Source organism: Stylophora pistillata, chromosome 7 (assembly GCF_964205215.1).
Source record: "Stylophora pistillata chromosome 7, jaStyPist1.2, whole genome shotgun sequence".
Classification (NCBI taxonomy): Eukaryota; Metazoa; Cnidaria; class Anthozoa; order Scleractinia; family Pocilloporidae; genus Stylophora; species Stylophora pistillata.
In genome coordinates, this window is record NC_142525.1 from 16,822,524 (window position 1) to 16,844,065 (window position 21,542).

General features: G+C 37.1%; 1 protein-coding gene across 1 annotated transcript in view; it reads right to left on the reverse strand.

The window, feature by feature from the left end:
• LOC111340531 (fibroblast growth factor receptor 4) overlaps positions 1–21,542 on the reverse strand; it is a 76,507-nt gene that overhangs the window by 5,135 nt on the left and 49,830 nt on the right. The window contains exons 5-16 of the mRNA XM_088727617.1: positions 17,229–17,495; positions 13,195–13,437; positions 12,124–12,393; positions 10,636–10,881; positions 10,069–10,326; positions 4,706–4,756; positions 3,868–3,978; positions 3,729–3,747; positions 3,595–3,625; positions 1,334–1,637; positions 1,026–1,136; positions 495–685 (exon numbers count right to left, since the gene is read on the reverse strand). Of these exons, the coding sequence (XP_088583743.1) occupies positions 495–685; positions 1,026–1,136; positions 1,334–1,637; positions 3,595–3,625; positions 3,729–3,747; positions 3,868–3,978; positions 4,706–4,756; positions 10,069–10,326; positions 10,636–10,881; positions 12,124–12,393; positions 13,195–13,437; positions 17,229–17,495 (2,102 nt within the window). The remainder of the gene's footprint in view (positions 1–494; positions 686–1,025; positions 1,137–1,333; positions 1,638–3,594; positions 3,626–3,728; positions 3,748–3,867; positions 3,979–4,705; positions 4,757–10,068; positions 10,327–10,635; positions 10,882–12,123; positions 12,394–13,194; positions 13,438–17,228; positions 17,496–21,542) is intronic.

Sequence of the window (21,542 nt, forward strand, 5' to 3'; positions counted from 1 at the left end):
GTGTAGTTGACAGAATGCTCATATTAAGATTTTTATTGGGAATAGAATTCTGTAATGTGGCATTTTTTGCGACCAACAAGAAATTTTGGAAATGTCAAGTCTTAATTCCTTTTTATTCCTTGACACTAAAATGGATTTTTAATATACACTCAGTTTAGGCTGAACATCTTAAAAGATTCTTTCCATTCTCGTCTCTACCTTTGCCTACACAAAAGAAACCCAGATATTTCCATTTGATGGGGTGTTCTGGGAATGATGGAAAAATATCGCCATTTGCACATTGGAATAAAACTAAAATGATGGCATTAAAATTTGGAGGATTCCCTTAAAGCAAATTGAGGCTTTTACAAAACCGCAAGAATAAGTTTACATTATCCGGCCGCGATCTTGTAAAGACAACATTCTATGAAGGACAGAGCTTAACTTCGCGATACGCTTTACAAAAATATGATTCAGAATTAAGTTCTTTTCCTTTAGGTTTTTAATTAACTTACAGATTTTGAGGACAAATGACTCATTCCATCTGCGATTTGCCAGGCAAACTTCATTAGCTGCTGTGACGTCAGATTTGTTTGTGGTTTGATATTTGGGTCTTTGTAGTATGTGTCCTTTAATCCGCGGCTCTTTCTCAGGTAACCCAGCAGATCCCCAAAAGGCACATATTCAATCAAAACCAACAGTGGCTCTGAAGAGATCAAACAAACAATATGATAAACTACTCTATAAAAAGACTGAATAACAAAAGAAATAAATTAGTAATCCAGTCATTGTTAATACTTTTGAACGAATCTTAAAAAGCAAGATGCAGTTTTAAAAAGAAAAGCTGGAAGACCAAATGTTTCCCTACAAAACGCGTTTTGCTTATACAACAGAATGTTCAGTTCAATAGCAAGTATTCGGTCTTAGACAGTCATTAAATCCAGGAGCGTCTATATTGACTTAAAGAAAATAACGAGACAGTGTTACAAAGTAAATCAAAAGGAAATTGTGTACAGAAAAACTAGACCCGCATAACCAAAGCGTACCAGACTCCGTAACACAACCCAGAAGCTTAATGACGTAAGGATGTGGTTTCAGCTGCTTCATTGTTTCAAGTTCTTTCATCAAATCTCTCTTGTCTGACTCAGCAGCGTTAGCTAGAGTATTAAAAAAAGGAGAAAAATTTGGTTCATGGGAATAATATGCGAAAATTTGAAATGACAACATTTGAAAATTTGAAATGACAACATTAGTTATGAAATGGCAAATCGCTAAAACATTACTGTAACATGGTAAAATTTCCTGAATGATTGTAGGCCAAGACTGTCATTAAATTAAAAGTACAAGAGCTCACATTTAAGCATCTTAATAGCCACTGTAGTCGTTTCAGGCCTCCCTCGAAGTCCTACTGCTGTTCCTTTGGCAACCTGACCAAAAGAACCTTTACCAATGATCTTTTCTATGGTCACGTGATCTCTTGGAACTTCCCAGGAGCGTGTTGATGGATAAAGAGGCGCGTAATCAGCACCTGGAGCGGCACTTGGTGCTTTTCTGTTATCTCTGCTAGCCTCCCTGAGATCCATGTAATCTGCAGGAGGTTGTGTAAGTGTTCTTGAATCGGGCTGACTTGCTTCGATATCTTCTAATTGTAATTCATTCTATTAAACCAACATACGCGTTAAGGTTTTCACATATAAATCTCTGATCAATCTCAATAAAAAGGTATAACCGGCCACTAAAAAAATAGTTCACCCATTTTCATCAAACTAACTTTTAGGTTCTTCTTTCACAAAAGATTACAAACACGTTCTAATCGTTTGTCTTTTATTGTTACAAAGAACAACCAAGGGTCTGTGTTTATATAGTAGTCGGAGACCCCAGTAGAGGTAACCTGCCCATTTTTTTCCAGTCACAACAAGAAACTCCCAATTCCTTCAATGAAAAACATGAATTTTTTCCTGTTATGTTTTACTTCAAGTTTTTGCAACAAAGTGACGTGAGGGCACCACGGACGGCTTTTTTCGGACCGGCTCATGTCAACCCGTCCGACCCTACACACGTCAGCTTCTATCATGTTTTACTATGGGATTGCGCGAGCGGGGCCGAGCTGGTCATACGATAAATCTTTTATCTTTTCTTGATCATGTTTACACGATAAGTGCGGGATGACCCGCTTGGGCGGGCTGCCCGGTCTGCCGGGCAGGGTAACCTTCTCAGCTGAGGTAACAATTTTCCGTGTAAACGTCTCAAGGTGGGTAAGCCGGGGTTGCGTTTATGTTACAAAAGATCAATTGAGCAAAGTTTTAGCGAAACGTGCGAGTTTAAAAACCTTGTACATTTCCGTACCATACAAAACTAAAACGTTAAAACAAGAACTTTACGTCCTCCAAGCAATGAAACCTCGACAGCAATTAAGTCACGCTTTTGTCCTGAACTCAAACTGCATTCACTTGTTATGCCGCAGTGAAGACGTCGTATCGTCAGAAACGGTTAACCCATCGAGCTATGGGCGAAAATCTTAGAGGAAAATGATTCCGTTTTTTCGCCTACCTCTCACTACACGTTACCGCAGTGACCTCTTAAACTCCCTAATTACAAGCGCTACGTACGACAACCTCGAGAAATTTCACCCCAGAATCTCGCAATTATAAGGTTGTAAGTAAACACAGGTTATTTTTCGCCCACAGTTAGGCGTGTCACAACGCCTGCCAGGGGTCCCCCACCTTCATGTAAACAGATCCTAACATTTTGTTCTCTGCCATCGAAACTTACATGTCCAATGCAGTGATCGAGGTTCAAAGCATATTTCGCTGAAGCTATAAATTGCAACGCGAAGATCAAGCAATGGTAGTGTAATTATTTGGAAAATACACATGCGAATAAACTCTTGCCGCACGCAGCTACCTAACTACTGATTGTAAGTAAAATAAGGCATCGGAAAAAATAAGACAGTATAAAGAGCACGAAAACAATTATTTAGAAAGTCTACCGGTACAGCCTTTGCAGTAGACTTATTGAATTCAGCTACTTTCTCTTTTTCATCCTATAGCATAAATGACTATAGAACGCATCGCCTAATCGGATGTTTTATCAGGTTTTATAGTTCACCACTAAATTTTCCCCGATTCTTACTGATTTCAGTTGATACCGTGACGCGATAGCTTTCATCCGTTGAAAGACACTATCAGCCCATAATGCACGTCCGCGGAAAATACCCGGATGGATAGTACCCATACGTAAAAAATTTTGAATGGTTTGACGGCCGCGAAGTTAGGTAGATCGGGAAAGCAGTGACGTTTTAATTCTGACAGACATAACGTATTATTTAGCCAATGTACGGTAGCGAATTATTGACAATTTTGACAGGCTGTGCGCATGAATAAATATTTAATTAATCTACATTTAAGGGGTTTTGACTGTTTTTCAACTGGCGCGCGGAAGAAAATTTAGTGGTCAACAAGACAATAGAGTGTTTATGTCTCGGAACTATTGGTCTGATAGTTCCGAGACAGAAACACTTTATTATCTAAATAATACCCGCATTTGATCGGTGATAACTAGTTAGGTCATATTAGCAATAGAACACATGGCCTAAATCCCTCAGTTGTAACTTACGTCGTAAACACCTCTTTCATCTTCATAAGTCCTACAATTGATAAGGGATAGTTTTAATTGAAATTTTATGTTAACATAATTCAATCTCTGGTGCATTACACTAACACAGTACGGAAACGGTAGCAAATTCTTACCTCTGTTTCCCAACAGCGCCTGAAAAAAAGAACAAAGGGAAAAAGACAAATGATGTACACGTGGGTTAAAAATTTTCTTTTGGCTAATAATGACTCGTACAGTCAAGCCCCCTAACATAGAAAATAAATTTTTACTTACCTTTCCTGTGTAGCCAGATTATGTAAATCACAAGAAGAAGGATTATGAAGGCAAGAACCCCAATTAAGGCAAACAAGACGTTGTTAGATCGGCAGTTATATTCCTCAGGACCTAAAATGATTGGTTTTATAAAGGTTAATGAAGTTACATTCATATGATATTTACAATGGTCCTGGTTGATATACTGCTCTCATTATAGGGCTTGGGATTGTGACCGAAAAAAACGTCAAATCTGATTGGCCAGATGTTGGGGAAAAGTGAGGCGTTACTCTACTATAAAAATTTAAAAAAAGCAAAGTTTTGTTTAATTAAACAACAACAACAACAACAACGAAAACGACAACAACAACCAAGAAATATATTCCTCTCAAATATGATTTGTTTGATAAAAAAATATAGCTCGACTCCCCCCTTTTGGAAAATAGTTTCGCAATGCCACATTAATCAAACAATTTGTGTTTGAAGATAGCAAGCGTTTTTGTGACTCAAAATATCCATCGAACCAAAGTCGGAAGGTATACAGAATTTTGGTCATAAAGATCTTTTGAGTCGAAACATGACACCCTTTATGACTCGCATGCTCTTACATGTTCGTATAAGATGAGGGGTAACTAGGGAATAGAAATAACTTCGCAAACAATTTTTCGAGTCTCCATATAGTCCGTGCTGACTGTTTTTGCCAGTCTGCAGTCCCTCGCTAAGTTCCAGACCCTTAGTAACTTAATTCACTTTTTTATTCAAACTCATTTTGTAGAACATCAGACCGTAGAACGTGCTCTTTTGATAAAAACTTTTTCCAACGGTGTATAAAAAAACACGAATAAAAAAAACCATTTACCTGCGGGAGTTGTTTGGAATGGAGTGGAAACTGTACTCGATACTGGTTTAACTGGAGAAAACAAAAATACGACCTTTAAATGATCGACGTGAAATTTTCAATTTTATACACCGAATGCAAATATGGCGTCCAATTTGAATTGCCATTGTTCTGGACTGACTCGCCTCGTCTTCACGTGGATATACAAAAGGATTATTACATGTGTGAGAGGCTAGTCAGTCCAGAACAATGGCAACTCAAGTTGGACGCCATATTTGCATTCGGTGTATTTTTACCTCAAACCATACTTACCATACTTACCTCAAACCACTTGATGGTAATTACTATATCTCAGCCGGAGGATCGACGCATCGAATTTGTTTCAGGGAGGTCTAAAACTATTATCATTATTAAATATATAATTATCATAAAAATTAACATTGTTATCATTATTATCCTTATTGCTATTATCATCATCGTCACGATTATCATTAAAAGGCGTCCATTAAAAATTGTAACAGAATTACAGAAAGGTTCACAGAATCTAACGGCAAAGCCTATTTTAAATACAAAACTCACAAGGACGATTTAGTCCCAGTTACAAATTGGAATAATAGCTTTCCCTTAGTTTTAAAGGTATCGATGCATGGGGACTGTTTAATATAAGTTTTGAAATAAAATGTCAAGTGGCGACATGTCAAATGCAACTCGAGTTGATATTTTGAGACGGGGGCTAATGTGTTCTTCTAATATCAACAGCTAACGCGTTTCCGTGTAACGAAAACATTTTGACACACTTTTTGAGCACCGTTTTATTTGGAAAGCAATGATAACGTTAAACGCGCCGCTCTTATCAATGATATTGAGGATGGAGGGCTTAAGATGTTGGATATTCAGTCAATGATCCTCGCACAGAGGGTGATGGTATTAAAAAGATTTACAAATAAGGATAATAACAGCTCTTGGAAAATAACATTAAATTACTTCCTTTCTCAGGTAGGGGGAAAACTTATTCTTAAGTGTAATTTTGAAACCAAACAGTTACCTATCTACCTTCCGACCTTTTATAAGGAGTGCCTGGACACTTGGTCCAGGTTGAGGCGACCTTCGATTCTTTCGTACGAAGATGTATTTCACCAGGTTATATGGAACAATAAAAATATTACTGTCCAAAAGATCCCTTTTTTTGAAAAACACTTGTTTTCTAAAGGAATTGTTACGATCGGTGATCTCATTTCTAACACTGGAATCTTCTTGAAGGGTGTTAAGGTGTTACATTCAAATTTATCTCCGCTACTATATTTTAAATTAATGAGCGTCGTGGACGCCATCCCTCGTGACTGGAGACGTATTATTAAACAAAGCGCTCAACATTCCCCATCTAATACAGATGACATAATCTATTTGAATTTGGAAAATTCTGAGGTAATGTTAGCAAAAATCACATCCGAATCGCTTTATAACGCGTTTAAAAGAAAAAGGAAAATCTCACCAACTGCACAAAAAAAGTTCAGGGAAAAATTTCCACAACTTCCGTTCGACTGGAAGAGGATATACTCCTTGCCTTTTACCGTCACAATTGAAACTAAAATTAGAGAATTCCAATATAAAGTATTAAATAACATAGTATTTACGAAAGAAAGATTGTTTAGGTGGGGATTGGCAGATTCGCCCTCATGTACTTTTTGTAAACAAGAGGTTGAATCCTTCGAAAATATCTTTTTCTACTGTAATGTTACAAAAGTTTTCTGGGAAGCTTTCTGTTCTTGGTTTGGTGAATGTCAAGTTAGTTTTCAAACCTATACAATAATGGATATAATTTTTGTAGCTTTCAAGGTGGAAGAGGACTTTGCTATTCTAAATCACCTAATACTGGCAGCTAAATTTTATATATAGAAGTGTAAATTGAATTCTAAAAATCCTTCTATAAATGTTTATAAGACCAAGATCGGGGAGATATACCAGCCGGGGTAGAAATGAAGATAGCAACAAAGCGGAATGAATTAGCTAAACATTTTCAGAAATGGAATAAGCTTTTGACTGTAAGATTATGATACTTGAACTTTCACCGCTTGAAGCAGTCAACCGGTGACAAGTTAACCGTTAGGAAGCTGGTTATGATGGGGGAGAATATGGTTGCCGAAGTGTGACATTTTATTTCAAAACTTATATTAAACAGTTCCCATGCATCGATACCTTTAAAACTAAGGGAAAGCTTTTATTCCAATTTGTAACTGGGACTAAATTGTCCTTGTGAGTTTAATATTTAAAAATAGGCTTTGCCGTTAGATTCTGTGAACCTTTCTGTAGTTCTGTTACAATTTTTAATGGACGCCTTTTAATGATAATGGTGACGATAATGGTGACGATGATGTCAATATTCGATGTCGTGTGTGTACGTTTGATCATTTAAAATATATGTGATTTTGTTCAATATATTCGATAAACTTCTAGCAAAATTCGATAAATTCACCTTGATATTCATCGATAATTCATGTAATAAACATTCGATAATACATGCAATATTCATTCGATAATACACGCTATATTCATTCAGAAGGCAGCGTGGTCGAGTGGTCAGTTTGTCGGACTTGCAATCCGCCGCTCCCGGCTTCAAGTCCCGCCCTGACCACTACTTGGATTTGTTTCACGGTAGCCCCGAGTTTCAAATCATCGGCCATGCTTGTAATATAGCCAACTGGTTTGCCTTCGGCCAGTTGGGATTCTTAATAACGTTATTTTCAATTTGAATTATTTGTTTCAGTTGTTTGGTGGAAAACCTGTAAACTAGCTTCTAGCTGAGTGTTTCTCCAAGTTAAACTGTTTATTATTATTATTATTATTATTATTATTATTATTATAATTATACAACAACAAACATATGAAACATATGTGTGAACTGCGGTTATGAGACGTATGAGAACGATCCTTCGCAGTAAAGCACTATTTGAGCAATAGTGAAAATCAGACCTGAAAAAAATTTCAGGCCTGTACGGGACTCGAACCACTGACCTCTGCGATACTAGTGCAGCGCTCTACCAATTGAGCTAACAAGCCAACTGGGAGCAGGCCATCAAATTAATTCGATATAAACCCGTAGATGATAAATCAAACAACAACAAACATATGAAACATATGTGTGAACTGCGGTTATGAGACGTATGAGCTCAATTGGTAGAGCGCTGCACTAGTATCGCAGAGGTCAGTGGTTCGAGTCCCGTACAGGCCTGAAATTTTTTTTTTTCAGGTCTGATTTTCACTATTGCTCAAATAGTGCTTTACTGCGAAGGATCGTTCTCATACGTCTCATAACCGCAGTTCACACATATGTTTCATATGTTTGTTGTTGTTTGATTTATCATCTACGGGTTTATATCGAATTAATTTGATGGCCTGCTCCCAGTTGGCTTGTTAGCTCAATTGGTAGAGCGCTGCACTAGTATCGCAGAGGTCAGTGGTTCGAGTCCCGTACAGGCCTGAAATTTTTTTCAGGTCTGATTTTCACTATTGCTCAAATAGTGCTTTACTGCGAAGGATCGTTCTCATACGTATTATAATTATATTATTATTATATTATTATTATTGTATTATTATTTGTGCAATATTCATTCCATAATTCATGCAAAATTTATTCGATAATACACGCTATATTCATTCAATAATTCAAGCTACAGTCATTCGATATTATCACGTGCCCCGTAGCTACATGACGACTTCCCGAAGTCTACAGCACTGGTTGTCCTTCTTTCCATTTCAGTGAGTTGTTGCCACCAGTACGTATCGGTGAATCTCGCAAAAGCATTCGCGAAGCTCAAGAAACAAAAGCTGTCGTTCATTATTAACAGTATCGGCCATAAAAATAATAATTGAAAGAGCCACTTCAACACCATTGAATAGATTGGCTGCGATAGGATATGTTAGTTCTTCAGAATCTATCTCACATCTATCTAGTAAATTGAGCAGGCTAAGCGCCAAAGACTCCCATTCAATTTGTTCCGCCATTTTAGACAACCAGTAGCCAAGCCTTCTATCCCAAATACGGAAGATAGGTCACTTGCATTATAGAATGAATATTGCTTGAATTATCGAATGAACATTGCATGTATTATCGAATGAATATTGTTTGAATTATCGAATGAATATCAAGGTAATTTATCGAATTTTACTACAAGTTTATCGAATGTATTGAACAAAATCACATATATTTTAAACCATCAAACGTACACACACGACATAGAATATTGTAAAAACTATCGGAGGGGGAATATTTTTGAAATTGTTTACTTTTCTTAATACGGGAAAACTTTTTTGTGAAATCGAAACGTGTACTTTTTATTTCAAAAACGTAGACGATGGCTTGTTTTTTATTAAAATCCTATAACAGGGTTATTTTGTGAATGCAATTGTCATGCAGTGGTGTGAATTCGGAATTCAGAAGGAAGTGCAACAAGAATTTGAATTTTGACCCTGAAAACGCGCCATAGATATATAGAAGAACTCAAAATTTCGCTGAACGTTTCACAAACGAACCAATTGTGTTGAAGAATTCAGATATTAACGATTAAGAGTCACGTTGATTAACGTCACCGTTAACTATAGCTACCTCTCGTTTTAACTTTCTGAGTTACTTTATGTGAAGGATTATTAAATAACAAATCGTTTTCGGCTGCGTTTCAGTCTTTTTATAAACAAATGTAGTACAACAAAATTTATTTCGAAATCAATTTTTGCCGAAAAACCAAAGTGATTTGAGAGCGAGAGAGAAGAAAGAACTAATGTTATTTATCGCCAAAAGGTCGTGACAAAAGTCTTTCCTCAAAAATTCTGCCCAGCAGGCAAAATGAGATATATTTGTGAAAAATTGCAACGAAGCTTGAGATGTTCTGCAATAAGCATTGACTCAAGCGAAACGGATACCATCCGCCGTGAGCGGGCCGGATGGGGAGAATACTGCTCGCTGTGGGAACCAATCAGATTGCAGGATTCGTTGAATACCGCCCGCTCACGAACTGAGAAAAGAATAATTAGAATTATTTATCGGCTGAAGGTCGTAGTTGAAATCTCAGCTTACGAATGCTGACCAGCTAGTAAAACAAAATATATTCATGAAAGTTTGCAACGAAGCTAGGGGTGTGCTAGGCGGCTAAACACGCAACGGATAGGATACCGCCCGCTGTGAGCGGGCCGGATGAGAGAATGCTGCCTGCTCTCGCAACCAATCAGATTGCAGGATTTGTAGATTACAGCCCGCTCACGAATTAAGAAAAAAAGTCTTATCTTTACTTTAGAATGCTGAGGCAGACCTGAGTATGCTGCACCATTCGAAGACTCAGTTTCAGTTATCAGTAATAGCACAATCATGTACTAAAACCTATTCAACTCACCAACCAGTAGTAACAAACTGATAGTTGTATTTCCCAGTGCATTTTTTGCAAAACAGGTATACCGTCCTTCGTCACTTGAAGAAGCATTCTGAACCTTCAAGGTCGAGTTGGTGGCAATTTTATTGCAATTGGTATGATTTCCTTTATACCACGTGATGACAGCAGGGGGGTTTCCAATATCCACTGGGCAATCAATAGACCCGTCTTCTCCGGACTTTAATCTAATGGTTGCGCTGGAATAGGTGGCTGCTGGTTTATCTAGATTAGAAAAGGTAAGATAAAGAAGTGAAGAAAGATGTTATTGAATAAGATAAATTAAATGAGCAAACATTTTAACTGACAATGAAAAAGAAACTTTAGTTCATTCTTGTCACAACTGTAACTTTTGTGAAGTAATGCTCTTTTATTTAAATCTACTAGAAGTTGAGTTACAAGAAATGTGACTTTCTGCACCGATATTATCTATAATGATGGGTTACGAAAGATTTGATTTGACAAGAAAAAACATCTGCAAGTGTTACGTTGAAAAATTAATCTATTAAAAAGGCTGAAAAAGTAAATTCTTACACTGCACATAAATGAACATCGTTGTCCAAACACTTCCACAACTGTTATTTGCAATGCATCTGTGTTCCTTTTGATATCTTGTGATGTTAGTGATGTTCAAGAGTTTTCCTGGAATGACCTGACCGCTATTAACATTCTTCCAAAAAACAGTTAAGGGAGGAGTCCCTGCAGTCACACTACATTCCTTTGTCAAATCTGTACCTTCTATGACTGTTGCGTTTTGTACCTGTTCCATTGCAGGTGGGCCTGAAAGGAATAAATCTAAGTGGTTAAAAGCATTCTCCTTTTGTTTAAGAAAATTAAAAAGTCACTCGATTTTTATTCTAGAGGTTATTTCTTGGACCAGACGTAGGTTTCTTGAAAGGAATTTAGAGACTTATCCTTTTAAAGAAGCTTATAACTCATAATTTTTATTTCTGACATCTGTATTTATACTTTTTTAGCTATGTAAGTTTATCATGGTATTTTCAAATTCTAGTTTTTACTTTGGCATAATGATTGTAAAGCGCAATGAAAGATAAGCCGAATAGTGCTCTATAAATTGGCACTATCGACCTCATACCATTATAATGTTACTGATGAACGCCATAGAGGAAAACGCAGTTCTGAAGCGCACAAAAGATGCTGCTAAGTTTGATGTAATGCTTTAAGAAAGAAAAATATCAAGTTTCTGGTGATTGTATTAACTTAACCTGTGAAACTATTGCGGACTAGCTGCATATCTTGATGCGAGTAATAAAGACAATTACAACAAGAAAACGAGGAAATCTATTTATCATGGGTTGCGTAACCCTTTCTTTGGGGTGTCACATCGTATGTTGTTACGATTGTTTCATTAGCGCGTCTTACGACCGTCCCTACGCACTGAAAATTAAATACCCGGTGACTATGGATTATCAGTTTCTCTTAGAAGTAGTTTCTACAAACACAAGCATATTTTAGATTTTTTTCTAGGGTGGTTTTTCTTGCTGTATTTTTTTTCATCTCCAGGTTTTCATTCTGTTGATGTATCATTCCTATCACTGAATTTTGTTGATGAAGGCATAATGAAGAAGGTCGCATACGGCTCGTGTTGACACACCCCAGTTGTGGTTACTTATTGAATGATATATAAATGTTTTATATTCGTATGAGCGGGATAGCGAATTAGAATATAAAGCTTATAAGATACATGCCTTCGGCTTAAGATATATATGCTTTCCTCGTGTTCTTCCAACATCCCGCTTGGCTTTATCACGTTAACGTTATAGAGCCCGAAAAAAATTGTACCATGACGTAACTAGTTAGATGCGGATTCTACAACCTTATAAAGCATCCGTTTAAAAACTGAATTGACCAATCAGACGATGCTTACTATGTACATTCATACTATAGTCAATAATATCCACTACGCCTTTGGTGATTAATTGTAAATTAAAAGGCAACCATCTAATTTATTTTCAAAATAGCGGTTGTTTCCTCAAATGTTGTAGGTGAGATAAAACTTACCACCAACAGTCAAAGTAATGTTGTTTCTGCTTGTCACATTACCAACTTGCTGACATGCCACACATTTGTAAACAAATGTTTCTTCTCTCGATATCCTTTCCATCCATGTTCCCTCCTTGCTAAAACTTACCTCCGAATTATTCTTAATGAGTATGTAATTATGGACTGGTGGATTGGCTTCAGATGAGTGGCAAGTAAACTTTACTCCCATAACAGAACAGCCATAGTTATTTGTTGTGTTCGTTTTCAAGGTGACATTTTCTGGCTTAACTAAAATAAAAGTGATACTTCTTTAATACATTAGAGCTTTATTACAAATGTAGGGATTCGATGTTTCTCAGTAGATATAGCAACTGCATTTATTGAAATTTTTTTAAAGGGGATATGATTATCAATAATTTGTGATATAGTAGCATGACATGCGTCAAACAAGCTAGTAAGGTCATGCCATTCTGAAGGGATTTCTCATTGACCAGAGCTACTTGATCAAGTATGGAGTAATCCCGTGTATAGATATGTGTTGAAATAAGGCAGAGAAGGATATTGAATAATTAAGAAGTCAGAAACAATTTAAGATGATCAGTACTGTCGTAGACTGAGGTACTAGCAATTGTCTGCTGGTTCGAGAAGTTGTAAAAAATATATTATCTAACAAAGTAGCAGAGTAATCGGTGATTCTTGTCATAATAAATCGCGGGCGCATTTCCTACCTTCTTCATAAGGAGCTTTACTATCGTAAATATACTTAAGTAAGAAAGGTCGTGCATCCATAACAAGACTTGTGCAGTTACACTTTGGCCAAAAGTTCTTGTCCAGTTTAGCTGAGAGGTTTCAAACCATTCAAATTTACTTTTCCGTTCCATCCCGATTAACAAAGACCCTTTGGAGCTCAAGATAAAAGCAAAATTTACCTTCTTTGCATAAAGAACATATCCTTAAAGCCGTGTTGAAATAAGACATGGCCGTTTCTGTTATATCAAATTACTTCTTATGAATCAGGGGAGACAAACTTGTTGGAAGATGCCTAAGTTTTAGTATATGTTGACTTTAATGTACAACATATATACTCACATTGCACGTCAACACATGCTGTCCGTGAAACAGTCCCACAATCGTTAGTGGCCTCACATCTGTATTCCCCAGCTTCACCATTTGTAATGTTTTTAATCGTCAAGACATTTGTGGTAGCACGCTGACCATCAGGTTTTATCCAAAACTGCTCTAGTGGAGGGTCTCCAGATACCTGACATGTCAAAGTCATATCACTCCCCTCAGTTATTGTCAGATTGTCTATTTCTTGTATGGATGGAGGCACTAGGGATCAAGAACCAACAATTATTATTCATTATATAGCTGGAAGCACCGTGGGCGATATGAACCGAGTCCTGTGTTCTAAGTGGAGTCTCGAGCGGCAAGATATACCCATCTTGCTCGCGCGGGATTGCCCGCTTTGATCCCGAATAAGAAGAAAAGTGTATGGAACGGACTTACAAAGGTTGTAACTTTTGAAATATGTCGGCGATAAAATCGTACAAGGGGGGCAGAACACCGTAATAAAAAAAGGAAAAAATAAACGACTCTCGTGGGTTTATTGTGCGGCTAACACAGTTGGTTTTTTTTTTTCTGGCTCTGGAAATAAACAAGACATCCTTCATATTTATTAAAGCGAAATCGTATTGCTCATTTAGTAATCCTTTATTTACCAAGCTTGCTCGGTCAAGATAGCTGGATATTGGTCTCGTTAATTTTTTGCGTTTTCATGAACCTCGACCTCGTCTCGTTCCATAAAAACGTAAAAAATTGAAACTTGCCAATATCCATCCATCTTAACCTTACGCCTGGTCAATAACACGTACATATAAATGCTTTTTTTTTATGCAGCTCATCCAGTAAAAACAAAATGTGCCTAGTTTAGATAACTACTACCTTGTACAGCGAGAAACAAACAAATCTCATACTGGAAATAAGAACTGTCCCATCGATGCATCTCAAAAAGCTCTTCTCGCCGGGTTTTGCTAGATAGAACGGTTTTTTTTAGAATCACGCTATAAAGCATAGTATGCACTGTAAATACTACTGTTTCCAGAAAGGTCGTCGGAAAAGTGCACACGACAATTTCGGGTATCTGGCAATCAATTAATTTTTAATAAGTGAAATAAATAAATATGAAACAGGAAACTAACGAACTGTGGATAAATACTGACATGCTCGTGAATATCAGAGGAACAAAACAATGGAATATTACGTTGTGAACATTTTTTGCCAAGGTCACTTAGGATTTCCTCTCGTTGAGTTTACATTGTTTTCGTCGTTCCTTAGGATCACTGAATTCGTTCTTTTCTTCTTTTTTTCTCGTTTTTTCACCAAGTTTAAAAGGCCGTCTTGAGAACAAAACAAAATTCATCAAACCCGCTGTGCCTCTTCCTTACAGTGCTGTTTTCCATGAAATCCTAAGTTCAAGAAAGTGGGACCACTTAACTACCAAATTGTCAGTCCAAACTAAATTTGCTCATCTAGCACGACATATTGTGCTTCTCCATGCAAGTGAAAGGTAAAATGATCGACTCTAGGTGGTAGTAGGTTTTTTTTAATGCATTCTTCAAAAGCATAGATTTTTTTCTCTTTTCATCCGGAAAGTCACCTTTCCCTGATCAAAGATCAGCTTTCGAAAAGCCAATGACCGAAGCACAGCATTTGTCTTTCCTTTCTGCTTTTGAAAAAAAGGGGAAGTTCTAATAATTCCAGAATACAGGTTATTGATATTGTTTTCTTTAAATACCCGGTAACTGAAGCAATTGTCATAGTAAAAGTCATCCACCCCGTCAGTCGGTAAAGAACTTAGGGACATGAATAGATAGTACATGAGTGTTCAAGTTAGTGTCAGTAGAGCAACCTATTATTACATTACAAATGTAAGACAAATAAAGTATTTAAGCAAACAAACAACCCGGACACTTGTTCATGCCCTAATAATTGGGCGCATTGACTATTGTAATAGTATTTTGTATGGGTTACCAGCTAAACAAATACATTGGAACCCTTCTAAACCGGACCCTCGTTAAACCAGAATCCTCTCTATACCGGACCTTTTTTTCGGCCCCAAAATCTCTGTCATACATTTTCTCTATTTTTAACCTCAATAAACCGAAACCCCTCACTTCCGGAAATCGGACGCTTTTTTCAGTCGTCCGTTATCACATACTGACAAAGAAATTGATCTCGTTAAACCGAACGTGAAAGTTTTAAGCTTGCGGTCAAAATCAAATCACACGTTTAAAATTGAGATTAAAACTAAAATTGTAATCATACACCTGTGAAATCCCAATCAGAAGTGAGAAACGCGCATCGGCTAATTACTCATTGTTCTATCGGCACTGAAGCAAAAAATCTAAAGTCCACAATCGTGCCGCTGTTGTCATCATCATCATCATCATCATCATCATCATCATCATCACAGTTTATTTAATAATAATTTTATTTAATAATAATTTTGATGATGATGATGATGATCAAATGCGCGGAATCCGCGCCTAAACCAACACTGAAGGCTCTAAGGGGTAAATTTGGGATCAATAAACCAGCTTTACGTGATATTTTAAAGAAGAAAGAAGTTTACATATTAATTAAAAGCGGCGATCAACCCTGGGCGTAACACTTAATTTTTTTGTAGATTAAATAATATGACATTGAAAAGCCTCCTTGTGATCTATTTTGTTAGTTGCTTTACTGATGTGCTTTATTACTGCTCGTGTACCATGTACTCGTACTTAGGGTCAGACAGTAAATTATGCTGCATAAAATTACCCTATGGGTAAAACCTTAGTACACCGGACACCTCTCTAAATCGGACATTTCCTCCGGTCCCAAAATCGTCCGGTTTTAAGGGGTTCCACTGTAGCAAAGTTACAACGGCTCCAGAATTCCGGAGGACTTATTTCTAGAATTCCAAGGTTTTATTACATTTCACCAGTTTTACATACCCTTCATTGGCTTCCAGTAGAATTTAGGATTCAATTTAAGATTATGACAATTACTTTTAAGGCGATTTATGGCTCATCCTCGGTGTAAAAACCTGTGAAACTCACGAGTGACGTAAAACAAAGACAAAACATTATAAACAATAGCGTACAGCAAAAACAATACCTTATAAAACAAAGAAAACCTCGTCAGGTTTTTTACACCGAGGATGACCCCGATATTTTTATTTATTCTGGATAACTTATTAATGTCGATAATTTAATTTCATGTAATGCGCATTTGATCATATATTACATTTATTTTGCGCAATATAAATATTAAAGTTGTTGTTGTTGTTGTTAGTCATAGCCGATAAGTAAATAAAATTTAAAAATGCAGTTTAGAATGTTCCTTTTAAGGTTGGAAAATTTCATCGTTCTAAATAATTATGTTAAAGCACATTTAAGTGGTGTCAAACTGAAGACGATTTCAATCAAAATAAAGATTTCAAAGGACACATGCCCTCAAGGTAAAATATTATACCCTGCCTTAACGAGGCAGAACATAGGCTATTCTTGGAGGCAGAGTACATGCTTTCTGAAAATATGAAGCATTATTTGGAGCAGTATAATAAAGTACGTTGTGTACGTGCATAAAACAATGACAGTAACAATTGCAAGAACTTCTGACAAACTTTGAGAGCTCTAACAAGCATCACATTTGCAAAGTCCAAAAATCCAAAGAGCCATGAAATACAATTGATATCCAAAAACAGGGATCCGGTAAATTTTTTTACAGGATAATTTTAATAAATGACCCATAGACTAATTTTGCATTTGGGCTTATCCCCAAACTACAATAAAGTTTATTATATGGCAAGTGATTCTGAGAGGTTATCAGTATTTTACATCTTTCACTTACCACTTTCTCAGTAGCACATTTAAACAAGTTCTCCTTTTCATTAAGTAAACAAACCCTAAAATGAGGCTCCATTTGAGCTAGAGTTTACATATTACCTAACACGGTGCTCATTTATTAAATCATTATAATAACATACACTGTACAGAATATAAGTTATCCTACACTTGAGCCTTGCTTATGCCAACTAAAATTAAGAGTAAAACTCAGAACACAGAATAGTCACTCACCATACACACGAACAGGAATCGTTTCACTAATTCCTGTTCCATAAGTATTGTTGGCCACACATTTGTACATGAACACTCCCCTAGTTGACATGTTCCTACTCCACATTCCTGAAGTGTTTGTGTCCAAGACAGCAATGTCATTCTCGAAGAGTTGGTATGACGTCACAGGTGGGCAGGCATCGGCGGCACAGTTAAAGATGATAACACCATACTGACATACTTTGTGGTGGACAGCGGATGTTGTGAACTGGGTAATCTCAGGTCCGACTGTGAGAAGAATGTAACAAGGTCATTAAGTCATTCATAATAAGATAATTCATGAACTTTTTATCACGAAACCCGCGTGTCTCTACTAAAACGGGACCGAAGCTCTGCGCGACGTCGCGCTAGTTTCCTGACAAGATTGACGGGAGATAAAAATAATAACGCTAATGTGGGATAAATTGGCCACAATAGTGACGCTTTTATTACACCCGACATCAAGAACATTGATATAATTAACATTACGCAGTCTCTTAAGCAAAGGTGGGGTTAAATATCGGCAAAGAGCCAAATACGTATAAAAAGGCAACGAAAACCTGAAGAGAAGGCCGGAGCATGGGGAGGGGGCGGGGAAATTCTTCTACAATACCAAAAATCTGTGTTCGGATGTTAACACGATGGGAATGAAGGCGAGAATTATGCATAATTATAATCTTATATCTGGCAATAGCCGCTCCACGCGTCCTACTTGTAAGACGAAGCGCACGCAAGAGTTTGTCACGTATATGTATACCTAGTGGCTTGTACAGTTATACTTTCTAGTATTTATTGGATTTATTGTATTATATTTTAGTATTATATGTTTTGTAAATAGCTCTATTATTCAGCTATTCTGTATATTGCTGCAATGAGTCTTAATAAACAAAAAAACAAAAAAACAAAAAGGATCAGGTGAGAAACTGACCTTGCCTATAACCTTGGTGCTATTTGATCTGATATCATTTGATTGGCCTAAGAACTGTGATTGACAACGCTCCTTGCCCCATGCAAAGGCACAGCTAAATACTTAACTATATATATGACGGGCCTCGAGATAAAATTACATTATGCTTATGTCATAATGTTGGCCTATTTCCTTGTACTCAACAGCAACAGCAGAAACAAATGCATATATTATTTGCACAAAAATTGCTCCAATATGGAATTTACTATAATTCTACGTTAGTTTCAGATATTTTAAGAGCATAAATGGAATGAATTCTTGCAAATTTAAATTCTTTAATCTTTTTCAGTCTGGCATAATTTGCCTTGCAAATTGGTTACTTATAATGTAGCTCAAATTAAAAGCGACTTGTTTTCAAGACCGCGTGAGAGGTGGCACATCGACCGAAAAATGACTATCCTCATATTTCAGTCAGAGACGCCTTATAGCGAACGTAGAAACGTGCTAAGGTTTTTTTTTCCCAGATTTCTTTCTTTATCCTAGAAAATCACGAAATCTAAAACTAGCGTCGGTAGCCGCAAAGTGGCGGAAATCAGTGCTCCGAGTAGAGGAAAATGAACTTTGCTCATCAAAACTGCAAAAGCAAGCAAGCTCATATCAATTTTATAAATTTGTATAGGAAGGATTGAGGTATGGTTTAAGTATAAAACGGGACCATTTTATTTAATTTGGAGCTTACGGAAAGGTTTTGAAAATCACCAATATTTCAAAAAAACCAAATATCGCATCTCGTAGCAAATTTTCAATTATCATTTTCCCCATGCGGTATGACTCATAATCGGTTCAGGTTAAGCTCATGATAAGTGGAAATAGTGTTGTTTTCGAGGATATAAAAATTAGTTTGGGGCTTTTCATTTCCCCCCGAAAAAACCAGTCTAAACTTTGAGAAAATTGTAACATCGGCGTTTACGTCACGACATAATCTAATGAACCACCCTGTGGTTAACTCTGGAATTCCCAGCACATTTCGGCAGCAAGTACCGTGTTCGGTCTGGAAATCAATAAAATAAGCTAGGCTTGCATAGCAAACGACGACATCACCACTTTCGTCTCAAATTCTCACCATTTCCCATGGCGAAATTGTTTACAATGTCACATTCCGTGAGCGAGCGGAGGGCGTCTTTTTTTTTCTTTTTTTTTTGGCATATTCAAACGCACTTAAGTTTTAAGAAAGTTCTAGGGTAAAACTGAGCTTCACTGTGGAATTGAAAGGGGACAATTCAGTAATTTATACTGGTAGGTCAAATGTTCTTTGCTGAAGACGTCGAAGACGAGAAGCAATCCTAATACTGCTGTAGATGTAATATAGTCAAGCATTTGTCACGCAATTCTGAAATTATTTCAATCACAAAAAAACATTTTCTTCTCTCCCTCTTGCGGTTTTTCGACAGGGTTTTTCGGCAATTATCAAACAGATGGTTAGATAAAGGGATACTAAAGTTATTATGCCAGAAGAAAAAATGATGCGTTGATCGATTGAAACTTCAACATCATCTCCCCTAAGGAATTTTAACTTGTGAAGATTAGTTCCCGTCCCCCTGGGCCAAAATCATGTTCAAATGCCCTGCCCAAGTGCCAGGTTTTAGTGGGTCTCAACGGAGTTAACTGTTAGCGGCAAAAAAACTGGCTGCTAGACGTGAACATTGACACATTTTGACTTTCAGTCGTAAAACGTTAGCCGTTAACCGTTTTTTTTTAACGTTAACCGTTAAAAAAAATAGCATTAGCCGTATAAAATTGCCAAAATTTCAACAGTTAGGCGTGAAAGCCACCTTCCCATACAGACCCTCATATATTTGTCACATCTTTTGCAAAAGGCAAGATCAGTGACCGTGACTTTTTATTTATTGACCAGGAATTGATTTGACTATTAAAGCTTCAAAACTTAATTTCGAGCAGAAAAACGCAAGCACGAGGTAAAAAGGTTGCAAGGACATGATTTTCAAACAAAAAAAACTTAGCGAGAAAATAAAATTTTGATGAAAATACCTTGAGCTTGAAGGTTATAACAATTTAATTACTATATGGCATGACTGTCTTGTGATAAATTCTAACGGTCTGATTAGTTCTTAGGGCCTGTTCGCTCCACGCGAAATTTTGTTTGTTTTGCAAAAAAATCTGTCAACGCGAAACCATTTTTAGTGCGAACGATTTTTTTGACCCACCAAAATTTTCGCAAGAGCCACCAAACTTCAAAGATGCCGTGGACTTGGTTTGGAGGCCTACAATCTTTTGTCGGGCGAGAAAATGTATTGTCCCTTGACAGATACTTTTCAACTGGTCATCATCTTTCATAACTGATACCAGTCAAAAGGATATTATGTACCTACGAAACCCCATTACCGCCATTTAGAGATGAGACTGGTAAGAGAAAAAGTCCAAAGTATGAGACATTTCCTCATGCCGAAGAAAGATGCCTGTATTAAACTCTCCAGGATCCGTAAAAGCCGAATCCATCCCAAGAAAACTAGAAGTAACTGATGACTAGTCAAAATCAGGCTTTGCATGGCAAGCAAACAGCAAAGAAGGGCGATTAAAACATTTCGCGGGCGCATTTTGCTTTGCAACAGCCTTTGACCGGAAACGACATTTAAGGAAACGTGCTGTCAAGAAATCTCGGTACCTATTTCAATTGATTGACATTTGTGGTTACACAAATAATTCGCCCGTCTTAAGTGCAAACGCTATTACGAAAAAAAATTCGGTGTTACAAAATTTTCAATTTTTTTGCAAGTATCAAACCAAATTTTTCGGTGTAGTGCGAACAGGCCCCAACTTGGTCGGGATTTTGCCATACGCACCTTTTCCACGGAAGCGATCATAAGCCGTGTATTATTGTCCACAAAAGCCGGAAAATTAAAAATCGATAGAAATGTTTTTCCGAGTGCCATAAAATACAATACTTAGAAACATTACTTGCTCGAGCTTTATGGGGGAGTATTGGCCAATTCTGTATGGACCTTACTGTGTTCGTTCCGTACTGACACGAGTTCGGGCCAATAGTCCTCAGTACGGCCCTCGCGCTAAGTAATAGGAAATTATTCTTTGTGGCAACTGCTAATTTGTCTTCCTTTGCACAGCCGCCGTAATAAAGATGGCTGCCTCATGAAGTCTCTGCAAGCAAACCACGAAGTTAAAGAAAATCTTGAACAACGTGCCGTGCCATTTTGTCAGTTTGACTAGACCGGCGCTATGCAACATTTTGGAAAACTGCCTCGAAATAATGTTTAGAAAAGAAAACCTGAAAAAAGGGTTAGCTAGAAATTTTGTTCTAAAAAATGCCTTACTAATTCTGCGATCAGTCTAGCGTGTTATTCCTTTAGCATGGC